General features: G+C 52.3%; 1 protein-coding gene across 2 annotated transcripts in view; it reads left to right on the plus strand.

The window, feature by feature from the left end:
- MGMT (O-6-methylguanine-DNA methyltransferase) overlaps positions 1-25,355 on the plus strand; it is a 266,672-nt gene that overhangs the window by 42,386 nt on the left and 198,931 nt on the right. For both annotated transcript variants that reach the window (XM_036923958.2, XM_057506484.1), the window contains exon 2: positions 10,041-10,177. In XM_036923958.2, coding sequence (XP_036779853.2) covers positions 10,053-10,177 — 125 coding nt within the window. In that variant the 5' untranslated portion in view covers positions 10,041-10,052. The remainder of the gene's footprint in view (positions 1-10,040; positions 10,178-25,355) is intronic.

Consider the following 25,355-nt stretch of genomic DNA (forward strand, 5'->3'; position numbering starts at 1 on the left):
GTCCCCCCCCCATTGCAGCTCAAGACATGTAGTCACGTTCGTGTGTTTTACAATATGCTACTCAGAGTGCATTATTTAGATGACTTGAGGGTGAATCCTCTAATGAGGCACGCGAGCATGGAGTGCTGTGGAGGCCATCCTCCACCCTGGCCCTGACTCCCCAGGGCTCTTGTCGTGAGTATTCTTTACAACCAAAGTGTCATTAATCAGAAAGGTGCTCTGCTGTGCAGGGCTGTCCCCAGTGATAGTAATAGAAAAAGGCACACCTCATGTTCCAGCCAATCCCATAGCTTGGAGGTCTCTGTGTAAGCTCAATGCATGAGCAGAAAACCATATTTATGGGATTCCCATATAATCAGTCTCCTAGTTATGTAATAGTAATGCAGAATTTCTCTTCTATTCTGTAGTCATGTAGCTGGGTTCACAGAAATCGAGCAACAAGGATAATCATTTCCCTTGCATGTCAGAGGCATGACATGGGGCTTTGGGATGATTTTTTTAAATAAACTATTTTTTAGAGCAGTTTTAGCAAAACTGGGCGGAAGGTACAGAGATTTCCCATCTGCCCCTGCCTGCCCAGCCTCCCCCACCAGAGTGGGGCATGTGTCCATAGTTTGCAGTGAGCTCCATTCTTCGTGTTAAGCTTCCTGTGAGTTTGGACAAATGCATTTTGTCCTGTATCCCCCATTCCAGTGTCATGCAGCATAGTCACTGCCCTAAAGGTCCTCCGTGCTCTGCCCATTCATCCCTGCACCTCCCCTGCCGGCAGCTGATCCTTTACTGTCTGCACAATTTGCCTTTCCGGAACACTAGTCGGACCCATACATACATGTAGCCTTTTCAGATTGGCTTCCTTCACCCACTCATGCATTTGGCTTGACAGCTCATTTTTTAGTGCCAAAGAATATTCCATTGTCTGGTTAGCCCACCGTTCACCCATGACCTATGGAAGGATCTTGGCTTCCTCCCGGTTTTGTCATGAGTAAAGCTGCTGTACACACCATAGGCAGGGCGCTGTGCAGGCTTGCGTAGTATTTCTGAACAACTTTTAGGTCCTTACCAGATGGAAGTGGCAATGCTTCTGGCAAAACCATTTCAGCCTAATCAAGCCCTTTGTGGTTGTCAGAGCATCATGAACTGAGCTGTGCTCCGGCTCTCCTGTGGCCCGGTAGAGTGGGGTCCTAGCCACCGGCCTTGCCTTCTCCCCAGCATTTTCTTTCTCGACTGTTCTTGATGGGACTCCATCCCATTCGCTTCCTTCTCCCACCCTCCTCGGCCAGGTGTGTTATCAGGTGATAATAGGTATGAAGTATTTTCTGTCCTCTAGGGTGTCAACATGTGTGGGCTTTTTTAATTAAAATATTCCCTCACGCCTGACCGTTAGGTGGGTGGATCCTGAGTCCTGAGCACAAATGATGCTTTTTCTTATTCTCTGTTCAACAGGGAGATTGCAAAACAGGTTTTCACTTCATAATGGCTTTGCTGGCCTGAGGCACCGGACGCAGGCTCTGCCTTACTTGGCTGGTCCCCGTGCCGGCGGGGCTCCCGTTTCACACGTGCTGCCGATGGGAACAGCACGGCCCATGGGCGGCTTGCCCGGGAGGGCCTGGAGCTGAGCCATGGGCCACGTGCCCTCAGATTCCGCACAGATAAGCACGCCTCTCTGTGTCTTGTTTGCATAGGCCTCTGGAAAGGCAGGTGATTTTCCTTCTAGCCTTTCTGGCATTTTCCCTGCAGAGGATACTGATTCTGGAATGGATTAGAAGTGAAAGATACAGAACCGCAGAGGTGGTTCTGGAAGGACAGTGCCTACACCTGCATGGCAGGCCTGGAAAACTGCAAGCAAAGCAGAGGGGAAGGCAGTTTCTGTCTCTGGGATTCTTGCTTTCAATACAGTGGGAACCCAGCCTCTGGCGCCAACTGCTTAATTCAGAACATTAAACGCCATTCATGTTTAAAAGAGATGAAATGAAATTCACTGCATGTTCTCAGAGGTCTCCAAATAGCCATGCAAAATCAATTTTTTCCTGCCACCAATTAATGTCAGCCACTCTGTGGCTTTAGTGGTTGCCCTACAGATGACGCAGGGAGCTGGGCGCTGCCGGCCAGGCTGGCAGCCCAGCTGTGTGATCTCTGGGGCCCGTGGTTGGCTGAGTGAAACCAGGTGAGTGGTCAGCCCGCGTGGGGCCCTGGAGCACGTTGTGCGAGCACACCTCCCTGCCGGTGGTGACTGGAGAGCTGGTGCTGGGGGCCTCCTCTGGGCCCTCTGGGCTCATTCAGCATCTCCTGAGTGCGTTTTCACATTGTGCCATTTGCAAACTTGGAAGTGACAGTGGCACTTTTCACCCCTGCCTTTCTCTGGAGTCAGTATTCCAGGAGCCTCTGGGCAGGTTTCCCTGTGGGGTGCCGTGGCTGTCTTGGGAAGAGAGGCCAAGGACCTGTGTGTGTGGTGGCCCCGTGTACACAGCTGCCAGCCTGGTGCTCAGTAGGCAGGTCTGGGTGGGCTTTCAGACCCCTCCTCTTTTCACCCTGGAAAGCGGCGGATCCTGCAAGCCGGAGCTGCCCCAGAGCCTTGTCCTGGGGCGTCAGCACCGCGTTCCCCTTCCCACCCTGCCCTGGGCCGTCCACTCCCTGAGCTGCCACAGCGGGCTCCTCTCACACTCAGTCCTCGCCCTCCTGGGGCCAGCTGCTCCCCTGGTTCTCCAAACGCCCTGTGCCCTTTAGCACCAGGCTCTCCTCCCCCAGTCCAGAAAAATGCCTCCTCTTCCTGCAGGAAGCCTTCCTGGACTTTAAAGGCCGTCAGACCCTCAGCTGTGGGCTCTCATTAATCCTAGAGCTGAGTCCTTACCTTAAATACAACGGAATGACTCGTATCAGCTCACCTAGTCAACGAGCACGAGCACCTGCAGTGTTCTGCGGTGTCCCAGAACAGGGCCCAGATCGGGGAGGAGGACTCCAGGTTGAAGAGCCCAGGAACTCCTCAGAACACCAGCTGGGAAACCAGCAGGGCTTCCTCTTCCCACAAGCAGGCAGCCCGCAGTGTGGGGTGGCTGGTGTGGGATCACAGGGTCAGAGCCAGGGCCTCTCGGTATCTTGGCCTTTCCTCGTGCTCACCAAGTGGTTGTCACAGCTCTTGGCATTGCATCTGCCCTGTCAAGGAAGGAAGAAAAGGGAGGTGGTGCCAGCCACATAGGCTTTTTTTTTTTTAATACAACTAAACAACTCAGCAGATTTCTACTTAATCACTGGCTGGAGTTTGCTACCTATATCAGAGTGCACATTCTAGTGAAGGCAACACATGGCAAATGCATGTAATCTAATTTCATGTGATGTGTTAGAGGGGTTGGAGGAGATGGGCTGTTTGAGGAACATTTCTCTGAGAAAGCGATGTCTGAACAGCCTGTGAGTTGAGTGACTGAGGCCAGGTGCCAGAATGAGGAGGTGGCGTTTGGGGAGCGTGAGGTGCAGGTGCAAAGGCCCTGAGGCAGGAGCAGCATCTGTGTGTCTGAGGAGGAAGGACTTGGTCCTGGTCAGAGACAGGGTCAGGCAGGAGGGGAGGGGGCTGTCGTGTGTGGGGTCATATGTTAGGACTTGTCATAGGGAAGGAGAAAGGGTCTGATTTGTGGGGCTTCATTTTATTCAATCCTTTTTTTTTTTAACTCAATTTTCCTACTTCAGTTTTTTACTCAGATTAAGTCCTTGGTTTCACACATACAAGATTGAGACAGTGATAAACGCAGGGCATTTGCTATTGTTTGTACTTTGTCACACTGGGTTTTAATACAATTTTCTCCTTGTAAAAGGAACTCCAGTTTATTGTAGGAAATGATGCAAGCAACAGAAATATTTTGACTCCCACTCTGTTTTTAAGTAAACTTTTATGTTGGAATAACTGTAGACGTCTTGACAAGTGCTTTACAGAAGGGGTGCATGTTTGCTTTCTGTGGGTACCTTTTCTGCCCCCAGTAGACCCTGTTGGTCTTGCCCCGTTTCTAGCACTTGTCGCCTAGTGGCTGGGGTGTGAGGGGCCCTCCGGGGTTTGCTAGCTGGTCAGCAGCAACACTCATCATCCAGTCTCCCTCTGCTGCTGTGCTCGTGGCGCTCTCCGCCCCTCCGAGGAGGACTCGCCCCACCGTCTCCCAGTCACTCCGAAACGCTGTCCATCCATATTCTGTACACGGTGCCAAGGCACGTGTTCAAAGCCAGCCCCAATGGCTGTCCCCTGATCCAAGCTCTAGGGCTTGTCAGAGACAAAGCCAGGCTCAAAATCGGGCCCAAAAAGGCTGTGCAGTGTGGGTCTGCCCTGTGCCTCTTGCACATCTCCCGGCCCACAGCTCGCCTCGTCACCTGCTTCCTAGGTCCCAGCTTCCTGTCACATTCACCTCCGCCTGCTTTGCCACATGCCTCGTCACCTGGCCAGCTCCTTAGTTTAAGTCAGGTTTCTTCATAGATGTCGTTTCTCCAAGACTTCTCCCCTGCCCACCCCTCCCTGGAGTGAGGCCTGCTCGCCCGTCATGGCTGCCCTCCCCGCCTGGCAGTGGCCTCCCTGGGCGCCTGCTTGGCCCTGGAGCCCGTGCCCAGCCCGGCTGTGGATGAGCAGAGTGGCTGGTGGGCAGGTGTCTTCATGGGGGGTGGGGGACTCCCCACTAGGCTCTGGCTCAGGGCCCCCTCGGGTTGTGTCAGTGGGTGGAGATGGGTGGGGGGGCAGCCTCCGGAGTGGGTCGTGGCTGCGGGGAGCGGGGCTTGGATCCGGGCCCACCGGGCCGCAGCTCCCTGTGCCGCTGTTGCCCCCGGCACCCCGGGCAGGTGGGCGGTGCTGCTTGGCGGGCGGGCCGGCTGCGCCTCCCTCAGCCTGCGCTGAGCCGCCCTGGCCGTGGGGCCGCGCTCTCTGCTGCCGCCTCCTAGGTTGTGGCGCCCTTGTGCCCCGACACCCCCACCTCACCTGCAGGCTTCCCCACCCCTCTGCCGGCCCGCCGGCCCCGCGGACGTGTGACACACCTGTACGGAGCTCCAGCCCTGGGCTCTGCTGCCGCCCAGGCGGCCTGGGACGCGTTACCCGCTTGTATTGGGGTGCCTTAGCTCATGGTTACTTGTGCTTGTGTGCTGGTGTGAATGTCACGTGCGGGTTTCTGTGGGGCCTATTCCATTCCTGGCAGGGCTGCTATGAAATTGCATTGAAGTTGCTCTTTTTGTTTTGGCAAAGTAGTAGTCAGTGGGTGACTGCAGTTATCTTTGACTAGTAGTGGCCTGGCACTGCCTCCGGACAATGCCTGGCGGTGCTGGTGGACCTGCAGCCGCCCACTAACTGGGGGTGGGCCTCGGGTTGCAGGCCTCTGCCCTCCAGGAAGAGGGCACAGTGATCCTCACTCCCAGGCCTGATTTCGAAACTATTTCACCCACAGGGGAGGCCGGGCTGCTCATGTCTTCAGAATTCACAGGGCTAAATGACCGGCTGATTGGATATGGCAAGCACTTGTTCAGAACTCAGACGTTGAGTCTCCAGTGACTGGGTTATACCCCAATTGCCATTGTTGGCTCCTGGCTTGGTGTGGTGGAGCCTCCCAGCTTCATGACTGGCAGGTGTTCATGGCTTCCGGTGCCATGCCGGTCAGTGTTGCTGTCTTTTGGTGCTGGGGGAGCAGCCTGCACTTCGGGCATGAGGTGCAGCCTGGCAGGCCAGGGACAGTGCCACACTGCGGGGCGTGGGGTGCATGCTAGTGCTGGCCATGGCGGGGGTCGGGGGGAGCATGGCAGGTACAGCTGTGGGCTGGCCAGGCGGTCTAGTTCAGATATGCAGGAGCTGGCGCACTCTGGCATTCTTTGGTTCAGAGACCACCATTCCAGGGGAGGCCACACCAGGGTCAGCTGGCAGCCTTTTGCACTGCCTTCCAGGCCCATGGCCTCTGAAGTTCAGCCCAACTCCCAGGATGAAGCTTGGTAACGGCAAAACCCTTCTGAGGAGGGAGTGGAACCGAGCCCTCCAGAGACCCACTCCCTGCTCCCCTGGGGGGGAATCCGAGAGGCAGGCCCTGTGCCTGCCATCACCCTTACGGCCCTTCCCCTGACCTCGGACGTGTCTCCCACTGCTCTGGCAGCAGAGGTGAGGCTGGGGTGTCCTGCATGGGTGGAGGTCTTTACCCTGCAGGAACACCCTGTGCACTCCACCGTGGTGTTCACAACTATGGCTGTGTTCTCCACGGACCCACAGAGCAGCCTGGGAAGGGTGGTGGGGTCATATTATTCCAATTTTATTGATAAGAAAATTGAGCTCTGGAAAGGGGAGGGAATCTAATGTCCTGTCCTACTTCTGGTTGGGGTGTGTGCCAGCCTGAATTTCTGCAGCTGGTCCACTTCCTCACTTGCGTTGATGTGGGCAAAGCCCTCCTGTTCCCATGCCACTCTGACCCCCAAGCCAGCTCTGGGATCCTGCTTAGGGTTTGAATCAGGGGCAGGTGGCACAGGCCAGGCAACAGGGGATTGGTGGCTGCAATGTCCTGTTTCCAGGGGCAACAGTGGTACCAGCCGCGTGCCTGCTGTCCCTCATTCCTTGTCCTGACAGGTGTTTCCTGGGGCTTGATTTTGGCTGTGGTTGGACTGCAGCCAGTCTTGGTTCCTACAGTTTTCTGAGCCTGCTTCTCCAGCCTTCCCAGAAGTTTGGGTTCTGGAACAGCCTTTTAGTAAATTGCTTTTGTGCTTAAATTAGCTGGCAGCAGTTTCTGATGCTTACCATTAGGAGCTCTGCCTGAAATTAGGTCTCCTGGCTTCTCATACTGCAGGTCTGAGGCCTGAGCAAGGGTCCTGAGCAAGGGTCCTGAGCCCAGATCTGCTGAGAAACAGCCTTTCAGCCTGATGGAGGCCTGTGCTTCTGAGCAGGGGCCAGTAGGAGACACATGTCCATGGGGAACACACTTGTGAGAACCAGGTAAACAAATGTAAGCTGGTCTCTACTGCAAGACCACTCAGGGTTTTTGCCACACCATCGTGCAGGAAGTATCTCCCAGGAGGGCACAGTGCTTCCAGGCCTCCCACTGTCCCCAGAGCCCTTGTCTGTGCAGTTCGGTGGAACACACTTTGGGAAGCACTGCTGGATTCTTGGTGTGGATGATGGACACGCCAATCCTGCATTTCAACACACATTTGATAAGCCCTACATGTGTGGGGCCTCTGTCCTCAGTGGGACCCTGCCCCATGGCAGCCAGCTCCCTGTCCAGCTGCCAGGGGCTCCCGGTAATGAGAAATGTCCACAGATATGGGCCAGCAGTTGATTCTGGCTTCAAGAAATGAGAGAAGTCCCTCGGGGGGTCGGGAGAGGGGGTAGTGATTGCCTTTGGAGAGGAGTCAGGATTTTGATGCTGTTGGGTAAGATTTTTGGGGACGAGGGCACAGCACCCTGGGTGACTAGGTCAGAGACCATGTGGTTAAAATGTCAATTATGGCCAGGACAACAGTAGTCCCAAACCCTTCCGGGTGCCAGGTCTTTGCCCTTTCCCACTGATTCTGGTGCCCACCCTGGGGTTTTGATCCTACAGATAAAAGCACTTGTAGCTCAGGTTTCTGAGTGACAGGTGGTGGGGTGGCATGCCATGATCTGCCCCCCGCCCTGCCGCTGTGTGAAGTGGAGGGGGCATGGGAAGGCTCCCGCTTGGTTCTTACCCCTCAGGCAGTGGGGAGCCATGGAAGGTGGGATGTTCAGGAGGCTGATGTGTCAGGGGCGTCTCTGACATGGGTCGAACATCTGAGAAGGTTTCCCAGCCAAATCCCCTGGTCTCTGGGAACTGGAGGGGAGTCTGTTGTAGAGCCCCGTCCACATGTGCAGGCAAGGGCTGTCCAGGCGCCTCTGGGGCCAGGGCCGAGGACGGGCCCCCCGGGAGCGCGCTCCATACTGTGTGGTTTGGGACCCGCCTCTGGACCTTGTCAGGGACTCTTCACTTATCTCTGTCCCGTGGGTGTTGGGAAGATAGAGGAGGGAGTTGCGTGGTATTAGGAGCAGGTGGAAGGCTGGAGAAGGAAGGACTATTGGGGGCAGGTGTGTTGAGGATTCACGGACCACCCCCACCAGCCACGTGGTGCAATCTGGAGGGTCAGGGAGAGGACAGTCTAACTGAAGGGACTGCGGTGCATGTGAGGGGCACCCGAGGTTGGGGCACTGCTGGACTGGGTGGGGGCAAAGGAAGGGGAGGGTACCAGAGTGTGGCCTTGGAGGGGCTCGGCAGGCCTTTTCTGTGGAGGGTGTGGATAAAGCAAAGGTTCCTCTGGCCAGGATTCTCACCTGGGCCTGGTCTGCTCGCCCACTGCGCACGTGTGGGCAATACGTTGTTATTGACTCTATATAAAGAGCTCCGCCCTGGGCCACACAGCTGCAGGAGAGCAGAGGCTGGAGTAGAGGCAGCGCAAGGACAGAGACCAAGGCGGCTGCGGGGCAGAGAGGTCCAGGGGCAGAGACGGGCTTGCTGCGTGCAGACTCGCTCTGAGTGGACGGGAATCTAGTGACTGACCTGCCACTGCAGGAATAAATTGGGTATAACCCTTTCACCCCAAGAACATTCTATTGTCCTTCCTTGATCTCCCTGAATCCAGTGAACTTGCCCGGGGCTGAAGCCCATCGGCAAGACAGAGGGCCTGGTGGCCAGTGCTCCAGGGCTTGCCGTGCCTGCCCCAGCCACCGCTCTGCCCTGGGAGTGGCCAGATAGCCACAGCAGTGTGCAAACAAATGAGTGTGGCCGCATCCCGGTAAAAGTATTTACAAAAGCAGGGAGGGGTGGCCAGGTTCAGCCAGTGTCTGCTGTTTGCTGACCCTGGCAGTTGATTCGTTGTTTGGTCGGGAGTTGGGGGTCGCGGAGCCCACATGTAATGAGGGCCCTGAAGTCCTTCCCCGTGGAGGTGGGAGCTGATGAGGGTTCTCTGGGAAGACTGGGGACGGAGAGCTGCGGTGAGAAGATCCAACACCTCACGATGTGCAGGTGTGCAAGGAGGCGGGCAAGGTGAGCATGGGAAGGTGCAGCCCTAGGTGAGCCCCGTCTTGGGGTGGAGGCAGGGGTGGTTGGGAGCCATTCACTGAAATGCTGCATAGGGGGAGCCCTCTGGGGGGGTAAGTTTGTCTGCTGTGCCTATAGGACAAGACGGGGAGACCACCAGGAAGCAGCTGAGCTTCCGAGCGGGAAGCACGAGGGAGGCTTGCCCCGGGCTGCAGCTGCTTCCGTTGAAGGGTGCAGGTGTGGTCCGGGCATTGCTGGCCTGGAAGGTCCCACGAGGGAGGCGCTTCCCCCGGGGGGTTTGCGGATCAGGATCCCCAGGAGAGGAGTTGGGCGCCGGCTGGGTTGTTATCCCCGCCGCCCTCTGTTGGGTTAGCTTCTTGCCTCCCTGAGAGTCCGAGGGATTTTTATAAAATTTCAATTTACCTGAAGTTATCCCTGGTTTCTTACCACTCTGACTGTATTCGTTTTTCTCAAGTCTTTGCTTTGTTGACCAGAATTAATATGTATCAAAATTGTTAACATGGTGTAGAATAGCTTTTGTAGGTTTGTACATTGTAAGTAAAGCGTGCTTTCCAGAGCATAAGGGCTTTGTTCGTGTGGCATATGCTTCCCTAAGCACCTGACACAGGTACTGCTGTGCAATGCTGGGTCACATCTCCATTTCTGTAGTTCATTTCAAAATGCTTTATTTTTAAATGTACTTTATTCAATGTATCAAATGGCTTGCATTCAGTTTTCATGAGAAAGTTGGCAATTGTTCTTTCTTTAAAAGAAAGCAAGGCTGGCTTAATTCAGGTACTTAACTTCCCCGGGCTGTACGTAGGTTGAGGGTCCATGGGGAGCCGTGATTTAAGGAAGCAGCAGGAATGCTCTTGGGTGACGGCTCTAGGTACTTATGGTAGCTTTCGTTTTCAAAGTCTTTATTGTACAGATCATACATGTGACTAAATTCCAAAAAATGGAAAAACTTTGGAAGATGTTTTGTCTTAAGTAATTGGTGTTTCTGTTGTGCTTTAAAGGTAACCAAAGGTGTTCACATACGTACTTTAAACTTTTTCTCGGTAGGTCCTTGGGAGGATGAGCAAGACCTGTGAAATGAAGTTCAAAGCAGTGGACAGCCCTTTGGGGAAGATCGTGATCTCTGGCTGTGAGCAGGGTCTGCACGGGATAAGGCTGCTGGGCAGGGAGACCCCCAATGCTGAGTGAGTCCTGTGTGATACCCCCTTCATGCACAGGGCAGTGATGGGGTCACCGCTTGTCCTACACTGATCACATCTGCCAGTCACAGAAATTGGCATTTCTCTAAGAACATTCGTGACGTGATTGGCCTTCCATTCTAGCATCTGTACTTGCCCGAGAATCCCCTGTCCCCAGGTAACTTTGGGGACGTAGCCTGGAATTAGCCCCCAGGCATTCAGTTACTGCTCATATTTACCAAGCAGTTGGTTGCCCGTGAGCACTGAACATTGTGATTCTTCAACAAAAGTGATATGGGAATCTGGGAATCTGTTGACACAGAGATACTTGCCTAATCTTGATTTTTAGATGAGGGCCAGCCTTCCTAGTCATCGAAGGCTGCCAGGTGACTTGCATAAAAAGTGGAATTGCTTAATGGGGTTCCACTGGCCCTCTTAGCGATGTTGTCAGACTGGCGTGCGTGCGTCTGGGGAGAAGGGTTATGAAGTGCCCTTTCCAGCATGGCGGCAGGGCACTGCTATTTCTAACAGGACATCCGTTTCTCTCTCTTTTGAACACTTCCACTGTATTTCTCAATTATAGAAGCAAATTTAAAGCACTCCTTAATGTTTCATTCTGAAATGTAGCATTTCCTCCATTGATTATGAGGAAGTTATTAAAATAGCAGCTCTTGTTATTTCTGACTGAAGAGAAAAACCACATGCTTCTGCTCGGTGTTTGTCGTAACTGGCTAATAAACACAATGCCAAGAACGTTAGAGAAAGAAAATACATAAGGAACATAAAAATTGATTTTAATGGGCCCCTGTCAGAGATGGCCGTGATGAGCCCTAGTGCTGTCATAAATACCAGGGCTCGCCTCCACTGCCGAGGTTTTTCCTGGAGAGCTGCATGTTACGATCAATAGTCTTTCCTAAGGCCAAAAAATAAGCAAACCTTTGAACTGTATGAATACACTCTTCTCTCTTTCTATGAGAACCATCTGGATGTAGTGTTTGGAAAAATCACAGGCACCAAATAATTTGCAGGAAAATGTCATTCTGTCTTTTAGCATGTTCGGTTGCACAATAAATCACAGAAATTGTCTTGAACTTTTTTGATTTAAAACGGTGAGTTTGGGGAAGAAGAAGAGAGGTGTTCAGGGAGATACGCACTGTGGGCTCTGAGCAGGCCGACACGGCTTGATTCTGGGTTTCTAGTTCCTGAAGCAGGTTTGGATCAGATCCTGTTGTGGAAAAACACACCTCCAGAGGCCTCCAGTAAGACGCAGCTGGCTTCTCATGACACGCTCCTGCGGACGCAGTGGAGGCCAGGGCTGCGGGCCTGATGGCCACTGCAAAGCGGCCCGCCTCCAGCTTGCCCCTGTGCAGCTCCGGGCTGTGGCCGCTGTGCCCAGGCTCCAGGCCAGCCTCCGGGGCCCGAGTTGCCACGCTCGCCTTCCAAGCAGCAGAAAGAGGAGAAAATGCAGGAATGCCTCCTCCCTTTCCAGAAGTAGCAGTTAACATTTTCTGTCTTCCCTTTGGCTAGAACTGTCATGGGGCCACACCTAGCTGGAGGGCATGGCGTGTTGTCACCTGATGGCTAAAATCGGGGCTTCTGGGTATAAGAAGTGGGAAATGGATTTTGGGGGTAACTGACAGCCCCTCTTAAATACGTGTGGTTAATCAGGGGGAAGGATTTTTAAAAGTTGTAGCATAAAAATTTATTGAAATTCAACAATCTTTACTTCACCACTTTAAAAGGTGAAAGTTACATAGTGAAACTCCTAGGTGTTATGTGTCCATATGAGAAATGTGTGCAACCGTACAGCCACCTGCCCAAGCAGACAACACGCTGAGCACTTCCCCTCTCGGTCAGGCGGCCTCCTGGCCCCGCTGTTCGGGTTTCTCTTGTGAGGGATCCGTTTTGCTTGTTCTTGCACTCTGTGTAAGTGTGCCATACAGTGTTGGCTCAACAGTGTTTTTGAGGGAATCTGTTCACTTCTGGTGCGTGTGAGCACACCTCACCTTCTGTCCATTCTGCTGGTGGACATTGGAGTCCAATTTCTGCTGTGAGTAAAGCTGTGACTATTCCTGCTCTGGCCTCTCTAGCCACGTTCTCATTCCTTGAGGATTCCTGTGTATGGAACTGCGGGATTGCGCGGTGAATGTATATTTAAGCTCATAAGAAATTGCTGGAGCCTCTTGCCGTCGAACCACTTGCTGTCTCCCCAGGAACGTGTGAGGGTGTCCACTCCACCCGCCGCCCCCCAGCCAGACTCGGCAGTGGCAGCCTGTCACGTTCCAGCTACTCGTGTGGGTTCTAGAATGTTAAGAGCTGCCACCCATGGGCAGACAGGGAGTGTCTTTGTGGAGTTGTACTTTCCTGATGACTTATCTTGAGCACCTTCCTGGCTGCTCCTGTGCCGACATTGTGTTGTAAAGAAATTAATTTGGGGACTTTATACCAGTCCGATGTACTTCATCTTGTTGTTTTAACATTGCTGGTTTAAATTTGCTATGTAGGGTTTATGTGTTCGGGAGGGATATTAATCATTTCTTTGTAACTGTCGGGTTTTCGCATTCAGGTGGGTCTGACCACAGAGTGGGCCTGGAAGGGAGTGACCCCTCTTGTCTTCCAAGGGTCCCGAGGGATCAGCACAGCTTCTAAAGTTGTGGGTCAGTCCCCTTGGATGCCGACGGGTCTGGGGTGGTTATACCCAAAGGCTCTGGTCACGATTCTTTTTGTCTGAAAAGAGCAGGTTGTTGCCCTCGCCCACCTGGAGGGGACCCCTTCCCCGATGTGGCTTCTGCAGGTAGAGCCGTCTGTGCCCTCCAGGGCTGGGTCCCGCTGATCAGGGGCCAAGAGGATTTTGAGCAGAGCACCCAAGGTGCTGGGCCTCCATTCTGGCCCTTCCCCTTGATCGCTTGTGAGCCCCAGGATATTCACTTCTTCTGAAGCAGAGCTGCTTTCTTAGGTAGGTGAGCGGGCAGTTGGCCGTTGATGCCCGCTCTCGGTGGAGCCCCGTCTGCACCCTCTGTCTGCACCCTGCACGGAGTGGTTCCCGGCCTCTGCCTGAGTCTGCGCACCTGCTCACTTGGCTTCATGCGGTCGTCATTGGTTTCTTTTTTGTAGTTACATTACTCACTTACCTTTCCTTGCCTAAACATATTTGAATGAAGAATATCAGTTAGGAAAGTAGTATAATCTCAATTTTATGACTTCCTGCCAGTGTTTAAGTGTCCATGCGCGGCTACCATATTCAAGAGCAATTGGCTGCTTTTGCAAGAGCTCGACTGGCTTCTTCCCACAACATTGTTCTTTGCACTAATGAGCAGGGCCCTAGAATGTGTATTTTTGTCATTTTGGGGCTTGTTTAATTTTCCATAAAGTCGATTATAGTCTTTCTGGTTTTTTAGTTTTAAGGCATTGTATATATTTTTTTCTCTTGTGATAAAATATATGTAATATAAAATTTACCACTGCAGCCATTTTTAAGTGTACGGTTCAAAGGCATTAAGTGCTTTCACATTGTTGTGCAAGCATTACCACTATTTATCTCCAGGACTTTTTCTTCATCCCAAACTGAAGATTGTATATAATTTTTCCAAGTTACATTTACTATTTTTTAAGGCACAATAAAGTGCAGAAATATTAGTGTACAGCTCTGTGAATTCTGACGTGCACACACTCATGCAGCCATCATCCAGGTTAAGATGTCGAACGTGCTCATCCTTTTCCCTTTCACCCAGCATCTCAGTACTTGAGAAATGGACTGTACAGCCTTGGGCCCTACTTACATTACGGAAATAGCAGTAGGTGTCTGGGGTCAGGGTGCTAGAGAGCTCACGTGCCCTGCCTGTGACTCATCACAGACCTACTCTTGTTTTTCAGTTTATTCTTTTCGTCTAAGCCACCTTAGAAAAATACAGGAGTGCAATACTGAAAAAGCCCATATGGTCCAAATTGAATCATTGTAAAACTTTGTGGAAATGCACGAGGCTGTTTCCCCCTCATTGGGACTAGATGGTGTCCTGGCAGTCTGTCTCTGGGCCCCTGCCCTGCCCAGTGTTGAGGCTGGGTGGGAGCGCATAGGTTAGTTAGGCCACCGCCTCCCAGGACTCAGATGGCCAATTGGGCAGGGCCTCCAGCCACTGGCTTGACAGACGCCGCCCTGGGCCCTCTGGGCATGAGAGGATTCCCCTGTAGCAGCTCTGTTAGACCTGGACAAGGGAGCTGCCCACCTCTTCAGATGCTCCATCGGTTTTCACCCGTCAAGTGTGCCGGGGTAATCGCTCCTTGGGAAGGACGTGACGCCTTGGCCGATCTGAAGAGAAGCCAGGCTTGTGGAGTCACCTTGGGTCTGTTCAGTCTGAGTGGCTGCAATCAGCTTCTGCGTGTTTGCTGCTTTCCCGTTGGTCTTTAAACATCTTATGTAAGTGGGCCATCAGGAGAGCAGAGGACACCAAGGTCGTCTTGGGGACATTGACCCCTGTGCTGGCCTGTGCCTGCCACTCGCTTTCCCACGTGGTAGTGCCCCCTGTGCAGGTGAGTCTGCTGATTGCCAGTCCTGGAGATTTCCCGAGGGTCTGTGTCAGTCAAACCTTCCCAGAAAACTTCAGTTATTTTCAATGGACTGGGAAGTTTTTGTACAGATACTTGGAACATACACTTTATTATAATTGGTCTTCAAGGAAGAGAAGAAACTGTTCTTAAGCATAAACACTTGAAGAATCACTCCCAGTAAAAATAACACCCACAAACATGCTCCACAGGATTTTGCAGCAAGTTAGTTGTCTCACTGGTTTTCTTCAGTGGCTTGAAATAATGATTTGTATTGTTGTGCTTAAAAATGTAATTATTTTATTTACAGAGTGTTCCTTGAGGAGGTCTCTTGAGTCAGATAAGCATGTTTCTGTGAGGAAAACCTGCCAAGCTCTCTTTGGCTTTACAGAAATCGTCTGTTGTCTGAGACAAGTGCTTGAGTGCCCTGGTGAGCCTGGAATGCTGCCTTCGCGCTCCCCCTGGGCCCTCCAGTCCCGGATCCCGGAGGCCTGTCGTCACGGAAGGGCCTCGCCTCCGATTCCTGTCCAAGGTTGTCCGCAGGGCCCAGGGCGTGGCTCTCCTGCCCCACGTTGGTGACACAAACTACGCATGCTGTCCCTCAGGGGCATTCAGGCTGATGGTTCAAATGACAAGGCAGGAAGCCAGAATGTTTGTCATTTGCTCCTCTTGGAGAGCCCCTCGTTCGGTGTGGGGAAGGGCCAGGGGCCACAGTGCCGGGTGCAGGGCCTGCGGAGCTGGGGCAGCATCCGGGGACTGCAGCTCTTGGGCGTTAGTAGGTTAAGGAAAGCAATGAAATGTGCCTTCAAGTGAGGCCTGGAGATGAAGACCAGTGGTCCCCAAGGGGCCCTCTGAGCCCCATGCCGAGCAGCAGCAGGTGAGCCCCGAGCTTGCAGTTTTCTTTGACACTGTGGGAAAGTGTGCAGCCGTGAATTACCAGGAAGTTGTACGGTTTCTGATCTAGAAAAGAGAAGGTAAGCAATGTGAGCTCCATTAGCTTTTGTCCTTTTTTTAAGTTTCTTCATGAAACTTAGTTTCCCTGGGTCAGGGTGCAGGGTGGCAGCAGGCTCTTGGACAGTATTTAAGCAAGTGTCACTGAGATTTAAAAATCTTTATGTTCTGGACTCATCTAGGGAAAGAGGAACATGAAGGTTTTATCCCTGTCAGTTTTATTGCTGTGTTGCATGGAGACAGGAATGGTGAAGCTTGCATGCCTGTGTCTGGGAGTCAGAAGCAGGCTGGTTCATTTAATGTTAGGTCTGCCAGGATCCTCTTGGCAGGAAGAAAAGACCAGCTGAATGACAGCTACAAATATGTGGGTTCAAAGTATGAGCCAAACTGTCAAGAGTAAAGGAGATTTTTGAAAGTTTACGACATTTGGAGTGTGAGCACTTTGGAGTGAAGGAGCTAAGTCGGCTGACTTGAGGCAGCAGCAGGCGGGTGCCTTCGCCTCTGGCGTGTTGAAACCCTGGACCCCTCTGCTCGCGCTATGGGAGGGGCGCTCTTTCCCCGTGATTGCCAACCTTCCCTTTATGCTGCCACACAGCCTTCCACCTGCCCGCGAGGAGGGCAGGGGGGGCCGTGGCAGAATCCAGTCCTAGTTCAGAGCTGCGCTGTGACAGGTGGTCCCATAACGTCCCTGTGATGCCCATCCCGCATGCAGGTGCTCCCGCAAGCGGCTGCCACAGCTAAGGTTCCTTGCACCTTCAGGGAAGTGGCTTCCTGACCAGCATCCTTGGACAGGCTTGCCCCCTAAGGGGAGGGCCCAGTGTGTGCCAGCTTGCCCCTAGCTCATGGGGTCCCATGCAGATCTGAGGTCTTGCAGGGCTGCTGTTGATGGGATGGGCCAGGTAGCAGCGCCACTCCACCCCAGCCCTGGTGTTGCTGCCACGCCATAGACAGGCATGGGTGGTCCCCTGTGGCCACGAGCTGTGCAGGCTCCTGCCTTCCCCAGTCCCTGGGCTGCTGACGGATCCCCTTGCCAGCCTCTGGCCATCTTCCCAGTCCACTTCCCTGCTTCCGATTCGGGGTGGTCTGGGGATCAGCTTAACGGGCTTGTTCCGATTTCAGGGAATGAGGTTAACCAACTCCCGTGGGAAAAAGAGTGACATTTGTGACCGTGTTCTTCCCCCTGGGGGATGGCATGTCCACTCTCAGCCTTTTCCAGGAGGAAAGGCCTTCTGGAAACAGCCTTGTCCAGCCTGGTGCAGGAAGGCAGGCAGCCATTGTGGGGCCTTGGGGACAGGCAGGCGCCTGTTGCACCGGTGGCCTGTCCCTGAGTGGGGCTGTGTGCCATCCCAATGTCAGTCCCCTGTGGCTCCACACCAGCTGTGCTGGGCCCCCTCGTCGGCGGGAAGCTAGGGGCTGATCTCAGGAGGAGGCTCGGGCAGTGCCGCTCCCAGGGCTTTGTGCACCTCGCTGCTGCCATGCTACTGCCGTGCCTCCTGTGACTCTCCCACCCCCTCTGAACAGGGGCAGGGCACGCTGGGCGTCCTGATGGGGGCAGGCTTGATGCCAGACTCTCTGTGCCTGGGGCCTGAATGAGCGTGCCTTGGACGTAGAATGCTCCCCAGTTCAGGCTCAGAAGTTACTGCCTTGGCCGAGAGGTCCTGCGATCTGTCCTCGTGTGTACGTGCCTGGCTCAGGGATGCCGTCAGGGGCTTACAGCTTTCACGTGACTACAAAGCACCCATTTTACTGGGGACAAAGCTGAGGCCATGCAAGCAGCTTGGCAGCTGTAACTTGCAGCCCCTTCCAGGGACTCCTTCCTCTGCTCCTTGTGATTGTCTCCCTCTCCTCCTGTGAAATACGATTGTGGTTCCTAAGACTTACATTGCTCATATGTGACTAAGATTTTGATTTCCAGAATTCTTACTGTTCACACATCTTCAATATTTTCTGGTATTTAAACTGTCTGCAACTAGTGTAGAACTTCCGGCATTTTGTTTTGAAAATGTTAATGTCATTTAAGCTGTAAACTCTCAAAATATACTTGGTTTGTTAAATTTGTTTCCTTTAAATTATATCAGTAATTAGATCAGCTCTTCTATCATGTACAGGATAGCTCCTGCATGCTGATCAGTTCAGAATTTAAATTGAGTTAAAGGTTAAATGAGTTTAATTTTTGAATTGAACTGAAGCATTGTCTTGTGTCAGATTCATCCAGCATTTTTATTTCCAGTTGCTCTATCAGTTGACAGAAGTAGGTCTTTTGCAGTCAAAGCATCACATACATGTAGGATTTAGTTACTTGTTTGTCCACTCATCTCAAACCCTGTGAGGGCCTTCGCCGTGACAGGCCCCGAGCCTTGGGAGCATGTAGTGGGGACAGTGTAGCAGGTGACAGCTGGGATGTCGCTTGGTGGCAGGATGTGGCACTCAGTGGGACATGGGGCCCAGCTGGAGGATGGCGGGGGAAGGAACTGAGTCCAGGGGGCGGAGACGAGGTGCCGGGTGTCGTGGGGTTGCTGTGGGGCATCTACCCCTCGATATCAGAAGAGGGAAGTATAAAATACTGGCTTCCAGTTTTCCTTCAGCTGGGAAGTGAGGATTCCTTGGACCCTGGTCTACGTTGGACCCACATGCTGCTCCTGATTAACTCTTGCAGCTTTGACTGGTGGAGGCCAGCTAAACGGTGTGTGTTCACTCTGGGTCGGAAGTGCAAGTGGCTCCATCCAAAGATAAGCAAATCAGACACACTGGGTGCTCCATGCCTCGGCGGCCTGCAGTGTCCCTGCAGGGGCACAGAACCAAATGGAGTTGTAGTCGTGCCGAAGTCCATGTTCTCGATTAGGCTTTGGAGCGCTTGGCCGCAGCAGGAGCGAGCAGGTGTCTTCCTCAGAAACACAGCTCATCTCGTTGAGAATTGTGCAGTGTCTTTGTAGCAGACGCCTCAGGTTTCCTCCAGATTGGGCCCTGCTTGTAGTTACGCCTGCAGTTTCCTCCGAGAATCTGAGTGTCTTGGTTTTACCTGATCTGGGTTGACTGCTTGGGGCTCTTTGCCCACTACTTTGACCAGGTCTTTGTTACCTTGTGGCTCTTGTAGAAACTCTAAGTGGATCTGTCTAGAAGCATTTCCGTGGTACGCCTCTTCCTCACCATGTGACCTACACAGATACTTCTTATGAAGGACACTATCTTAAGGACACTTGCACATTCAGACTCGTTCTGGAAGAACAGTGGGCCTCCAGGACGGACAGTTACTTGAATTTTCAGCATCCCCTGGAATGCAGATGCATTGTTGCAGTCATGCAAATGGGTATTTTGTGTTGGGATTAGAGTTTGTTGCTGTGATTGTTCTCGGTGGAAACCATGATTACTTTTTGAAGCTGCTTTTGTCCTTGCCCTCGCTGGCCAGCACAGGCGAAGCATCGGGACAACGCCTTCAGTCTGCGCCCCTGCCTGGGCCCCAGGGAGTGGGCGCCAGCTGGCGGAGCACACGTGCTCGCTCGGGTGTCTTCACAAACCCGTGCTGGTCATGCGGGGCTGGAAAGTCATGGGGCTGAGGGCACAGCTTTGGGGGGCGACCTTTCTGACTGTAGAAATGCTGTGTCTGGGGAGCTGTCCCCTGCCAGCCGAGCACTGGGCAGCGCCACTGTGTACGGAGTGTTGCTTCCAGCCAGAGCTCTGTTGGGGCATTTAGACAAGTTACATGTGGAACATGGACGACTCTAGAAGGTCACAGTTATGAGCAGAGACACCTAAGCCTTAGCCCGGTGCAGTAGTCCAGCAGTGGCCTCGAGGTGGATGGGGTCTTTGTTCATTGTGGGCAGTGTGTATGCGGGTGTTTATGTGTGTGCTTGCGCGTCACACGGGCATTTTAGATATTCCTGTGCTGCCTCAAAGTCGCTTCTACTGAAAATATGTACTTTTCAAACTAGGTAAGAGGAAATTGGTATCCTTCTGAATTATTACAGCTACCCCAAAAGTAGCCCCCCACCAAAATAGTGGTTTTTCCTTTCTAAAATTCATATGGAAAAATACCTAGCTTTCTGATCTTTATTTTTATCCATTAAAGGCTCTGTTAGGAAGAGTTATCGTATAACTGAGCACTGCTTTTATTAAAAAGAACTGGACCTCTTTATTTCCTTCAAAGTTTCTGGTGTGCTTAAATCTTCTCTAGGTAAACAACTTTTATTGGAAATAATATTTTGAGACTGGCACCTTTCTTACAAGTGGGCTGAAAGCCTCTGGTGTCTGCTGGTCCTGCACATGGCCTGGGCCTTACGTGCAGCTCCCAGGCAGCTGTGGGGCGCTGATGGCTCTAAGAAGCCCTCTGGCTCGAGGAGACAGGCCCAGGGCCCCCAGTGGGTGGCTGTTCTGTGCGGGTGCTCATGGTGGCCTCGCACCTCAGAGTGTGTTCTGCATGGCTGCGCCATTTCCTGTAACTAATGTTTCATCAACGACTAGTTGAGTTCTTTGGGAGAATTCATTCACTTACGAAGCTGGCAAATACGTTGAAGGTAAGAAGTGTGTTGTGCCCTCTAGATGTCCTCCGGGTGCTGCCGTCTCCTGTCCTCTCATCAGGACAGGGACGGGGCCTCTGCCCATGACCTGTTTAACCCTTACCATTAACTTCACCAATTCTGTGCTGGGGATCCCTTATTAAAGGGATAATTAAGCATGTGATATCTTGGCTTTGCACCTCAGTTCTCAAGAGCTCTCCAGATTTTTATTGCCTAAGGATCCATATGCCATAGACATAATACCCCCAACTGTAATGCGCCTTCTGGAGAAGAACCCGACAACTTCCTAGCTGCATTCTTAGCCTGAACATCTGAGCGCCAAAAGCATGTTCAGGTTTTACGGTCCTGAGTTTAAAATATAAGCACTAGAACTTTAAGCTGAGTTCCCATCTGCATCTATTATTACAAAACCCTTAAAGTCACTTTAGCATATGACATGTTAATAGTTTGTTTTTCTTTTCCTTTCTGACAAATTGGGTCTAAGGAAATTAGTTCGCCTGTATGAAGCGCTGTCTGCACACCTGAGCAGTTTGCTGGCTGAGCAGCCTGGAGACGACAGGCCTCCTCGCGGCAGTGCCCACGTGTTGTGTTGGGGTCACGGCCGCCACCGGAGGCCTCCAGGGAAGCCCGCTCTTGGGGATGTGGTGATGCCGCCGTGCCTCAGCCCACGGCATGATGGGGAACGTTGGAATCGCAGGACAAGTATGAATAATCTCTCCTTTAAAATCTGCTTTCAGTTTATTTGCCTGATAAGGAGGAGCAGAGGTGTGAACTGGAGAGATTGTCCTCGTTCTGTCCAGATTATAAGCAGGGCCGGGCCAGCTGGTCATCTCAGTGGATGGTGACCCTCTGGGATAGTGGGGCTGGGGGAGGGGAGTAAGGTCCCCATGTGTCTGCACAACCCGTGCTGTTTGGGCCCAACTGTACCCTCCTTTGGGGAAATATACACAAAATTTACCATTTAAGCCATTTTTAAGGGTACAGCTCTGACACTAAGCATGTCCCATTGTACCACCATCACCATCATTTGGCTCCCGTCTTCCCCTGGTGAGACTCTGTCCCCACTAGCAGCAGTGCCTTCTGCCTGGGGCCCAGCCCCCGGAGCCCACTGTTCTGTCTTGGCCTCTGTGCCAACACACCTGGGGACCAGGCTGGACCCCGGCCTAGAGAAGCAGGTCTAGGAACCAGCCCCCCGCACATGACTGAAGCTGCCCTGTTTGGATGGCCAGGGCCTTGGCGCTACTTCTGTGGGGCTGTGGGGCCGCAGGTGGGGCATGTGCCCGTACCTTCATCCTGCCCCCCCCATCCCAAGAAAGGGGCTGCACAGCCCATGTAGCCAGCTTTAGCTGGTAGGAGGGGAAGAGCTTTGAAGAAGTGTCAAGTTTTATACAGTTATGGGGAGGCATTGCTAATAAAACAGGATGCAGAGTGTGAGAACATACGAGAAGGCAGAGGACACCGAGGACACTCACCCTCGAAAGGTGAGCATGACGGGGTGCGGGATTGATCATTGAGCTTTTGCATGGAAGCCACCATCTCTTTGATGCCACTGGGCTTTTCCACAGAGAACGCGGAGAAAGGTTAGGGTGAGGGAGGAAATGCCTGCCCCCTCTCAGCTCCAGGTGCATCTGGGTGCTCTTGAATTTTCTTTGTGATTTTTGCATAGCTCTTCAAGGGCCATTGTTGCACACTGACTTTAAATCCCTCTAAATTTGAGGCATTTGGCCTGGAACTATTACCGCTTTCCTCTCTGTATTTAATGGATCGTTATTGGGGGCAGTGATCAAAACCAAATATTAAACACCAGAAAACCTGTAGTGGGTGTGTAAGTTAGAACATAGCTGGTGCTGCCTGCCTGCATGCCCAGCGTGTGCTCTGCACAGGAGAGCTGGCCCTCACCTCCTACCCCTGTCCTGCAGAGGAACCACGCTCTGAATTGCAAAGGCACAGGCAGCTGTGTACACCTGCAAGCCAGGGCTGGAATCAGGGCACTTTATTGAAATGGGAGGTTCCATTTCTGTCTGGGGAGAATTACTAGTTTGAAAGGAAGCCAGGATAAGAACCAAGAACAGCTTGTATCCCATCGTTGTGTCAAAATAGCCAACTGTTCTAATCACCCTCGGAAGGGGGCAGTTTCCTGTGAGAGAAAGTCATGAACCCCGGGGCCACAAAGCCAGGGCTACCTTCTCCCCAGACGCTCTGGGGGGAGTGCTCCCTTCTCCCCAAATACTGCCAGAAGCAGGGCTTGGCCATGTGACTTGCTGTGGCTTGAGTGGCTGGCTTGTAAACCAAGCTGGGGTCTTTGGTGGACTGCTGTCGCCGTGAAGTGCCCAGTAATCCTCTGCTCCAGGGAAGGTGATGCCCCAATACGGGGTGGGGTGGTTGGGGGGGCACATGGCAGGAGCAGCTGTGTACAGGTGTGGTGACGGGAGGCCAGTGGGGGCCCCTAGTTGCTGGCCAAGGTGCCGAGTGTGCTGTCCTCAGAGGTGAGCAGTGGGCCATGCTGGCCCATCACTGCAGGGGCATGAGTTCCATGGGATGGAGGCAGCAAGCGGGAAGGTGTGATTGTCCCTGCAAGGTGAAGGCTCCTGTCCCCAAGAGGAGGTGAAAACGTGGGCTATTTATAAAGCCTTCAAGTGGCTGTGCAGCCGTTCCAGGTGAGCCTTGAGCCGAGCCGGGTGCTCACTCACGGGAGCGTGCGATACTGTAACTGCAGTTCAGTGCACCCAAGGGTTTGCCCCGAGCCTTCGTCAGGTAATTGGTGTCTTGTCCACGGAGAACGCTGGGTGGTGAGCCAGTCTCCTGGTCACTTTGGGGGAAGCATTGCAAGCATCCTATAGAACTGTCTTGCTGGTCAGCGACTGTTCCTGGCACCTGTGGGCCACTGATGGTGGCACAAGGCCTTCTGCACCGTCCACTGAGGACTGTGGTCCACATGCAGAAATCAAAAGGATGGAAGTAATACTTAAAGCCTTCCCGCAAGGTTGCTCTTCCTGCTTTTCCACACGTATTTAACCTTTCAGCGTTTTTCTAGCTTTTCCATTAATGTATGTAAAAATATTAAAAGCCCCTGTATATTACATTAAAAACTATGTCAGCTGCTCTGCTTTTTTCTATTTATTAAAACTTTTCAAGCAGTAAAAACATTTTACTTGTTAATGAGGGAAAGTGGGAAAATTAATGACATAGAGCTCGGATCCACCAAGATGTCTCCTCCTAACCGTGCACAGCCGGCGCGCTCCCCACCGCACGCAGTTTAATTTCCGTGATAGGGTTCAATAAGCAAATGCAAATAGACTTAATGATTTGCATCAGTAGATCATTTCTTAGTTTAATATCCTGATATTTTGGGTCAAGGACTTTTCTTTGGGAGGCTGTATAATTTCTAGAGCTAAAATTATTAATATTAGTAATACATTATGTTCAAGTGAATTGAGATAAATGTATCATTTCCACAAAGTCAGATTTACACGTGACTTGTGTTCATGGTGAAGGGGACCGCCTCACGGGGCCCCCTGGTGAAGGGCGGTCTGCCTGGCACCCCAGAGCTGGGAGAGACCCATCATGTGGGTGCTCCGGGTGCAGCGTGCAGTGGAGGCGTCCTTTTTTAAACCACATTCAACAGAGATGATAAAGCTGGTTCTGCTGAGTAATATTTGTGCTGTATCATGTTCACCTTTCCATGAAATAGTTCTGTGCCTTAGGAGACCAATGAGACCGGTGCTCCCTCGAGGTCTGTGGGCTGGACTGGGAAAGCCTTGGCCCAGCCTGCCCTCGAGGGGAGCCTAGGGACCCCTGTGTCCACGAGCTTCTGCAAATGCTTGGCCATTGCTGTTTATCCTCAACCATTTTATCTGGGCCTGGTGTCCTGTTCTCTCTCTCGCCTGTCTTACCTGTCTCCATTACAGGGGAGGGCAAAGAGATGCTCCTCAGTCTCACATTGTCCAAACACAGGAGCACCTACAAAATCCCTGACCCTCTCAGAAACCCTGCTGTCCTGAAGCAGCCAGCGGAAGCTACCTCACATGCACCGGCAGACCCAGAATGCACTCTGTGCACTCTGCTCCCCGTCCCATTTAACCTCCTAGGGCTTTTTTCTTGACATCTTCCCACCTTTTCCTAAGGGTTTAGCCTGTCTTGGGTCTCTGTGTTTGGGTCACTAACCCAGTAGGGTCGGATTTTGGTAGGCTCTTCAGGAGCCTTGACAGTGTTTTGTGCCTGCATGTGTTTCTTCTAGGGTGGAAACAACTCATTTGCCTCTGAGACTGCCCAGCATCCTTGAACTGCACACAGGCTCACTAATGGGCTCAGCAAATGTTCGATAATTAGGCAGTTGATGTTTTAAATATAAGAGTGTGCAGAAGTCTTTGAATTTTCATGTAGGTGTTGACCAAGTATCTTGGTGATGGCTGGGCAGTGCTTGTTCTCGGGATCGGATAGGAGCTCATTTTACAACAGTGAGGTGTAAGCCCCAGTGACCTGACAGTTCCATCGGAAGCACATATTTAGGGGTAAGATACCAGGTCTGGAGAGTGAGGGATGCCTGGGTTTGTTCTCTAGTCCTTTTTGGAGGAACTGAACTAAACTACACATGGTTAAAACAGCTTTGTATCTCATATTAGCCTGCAAATACAGTGCTTGGGGTGGGTTGGTGTGGCCGACTTTGTTGGGTGCAAAGTGCAGGGTGGGTCCCGCAGGTATGTTTGCCCCGTCCTGGAGGGCTTTCCCGACTTCCCTTTGTACCTGCTCTGGAAAGAGGCCTCCCAGTTTGCCTCCAGCACAGAAACCCTCCATCTGTCCTCTGTGTGCTGAAGGGGACAGCAGAAGGCCCTACACGCCACGCACGTGCCCAGAGTCAGGCCTGGGTGAGTCACGGGGTCTCCAGGACACAGGCTTGGGAGTCTTTGTAAAACTGAAAATTTATCCAGTATTGATAAATGGCCACATACAAACGTGTAACACCTTGGCTAACAGGCTGTGATGAAATTGAAGGTGTTTTTTTTCCTAGGAAATCCTTACTGAAATACTGTCCATTTTGGGTAAACATAATAGTGCAATGAACCCCAGCTTAGTGGGAACTTTATAGAATGCAAATGGAAGGTATGTGAGTGGTTTACTTTCATGAATGTTACCTGCAGAAGTGAAGAGCATCCGTAGTACGGCCTTTACCCAGGGCT

Source organism: Manis pentadactyla, chromosome 8, assembly GCF_030020395.1.
Source record: "Manis pentadactyla isolate mManPen7 chromosome 8, mManPen7.hap1, whole genome shotgun sequence".
In the NCBI taxonomy this organism is placed as follows: domain Eukaryota; kingdom Metazoa; phylum Chordata; class Mammalia; order Pholidota; family Manidae; genus Manis; species Manis pentadactyla.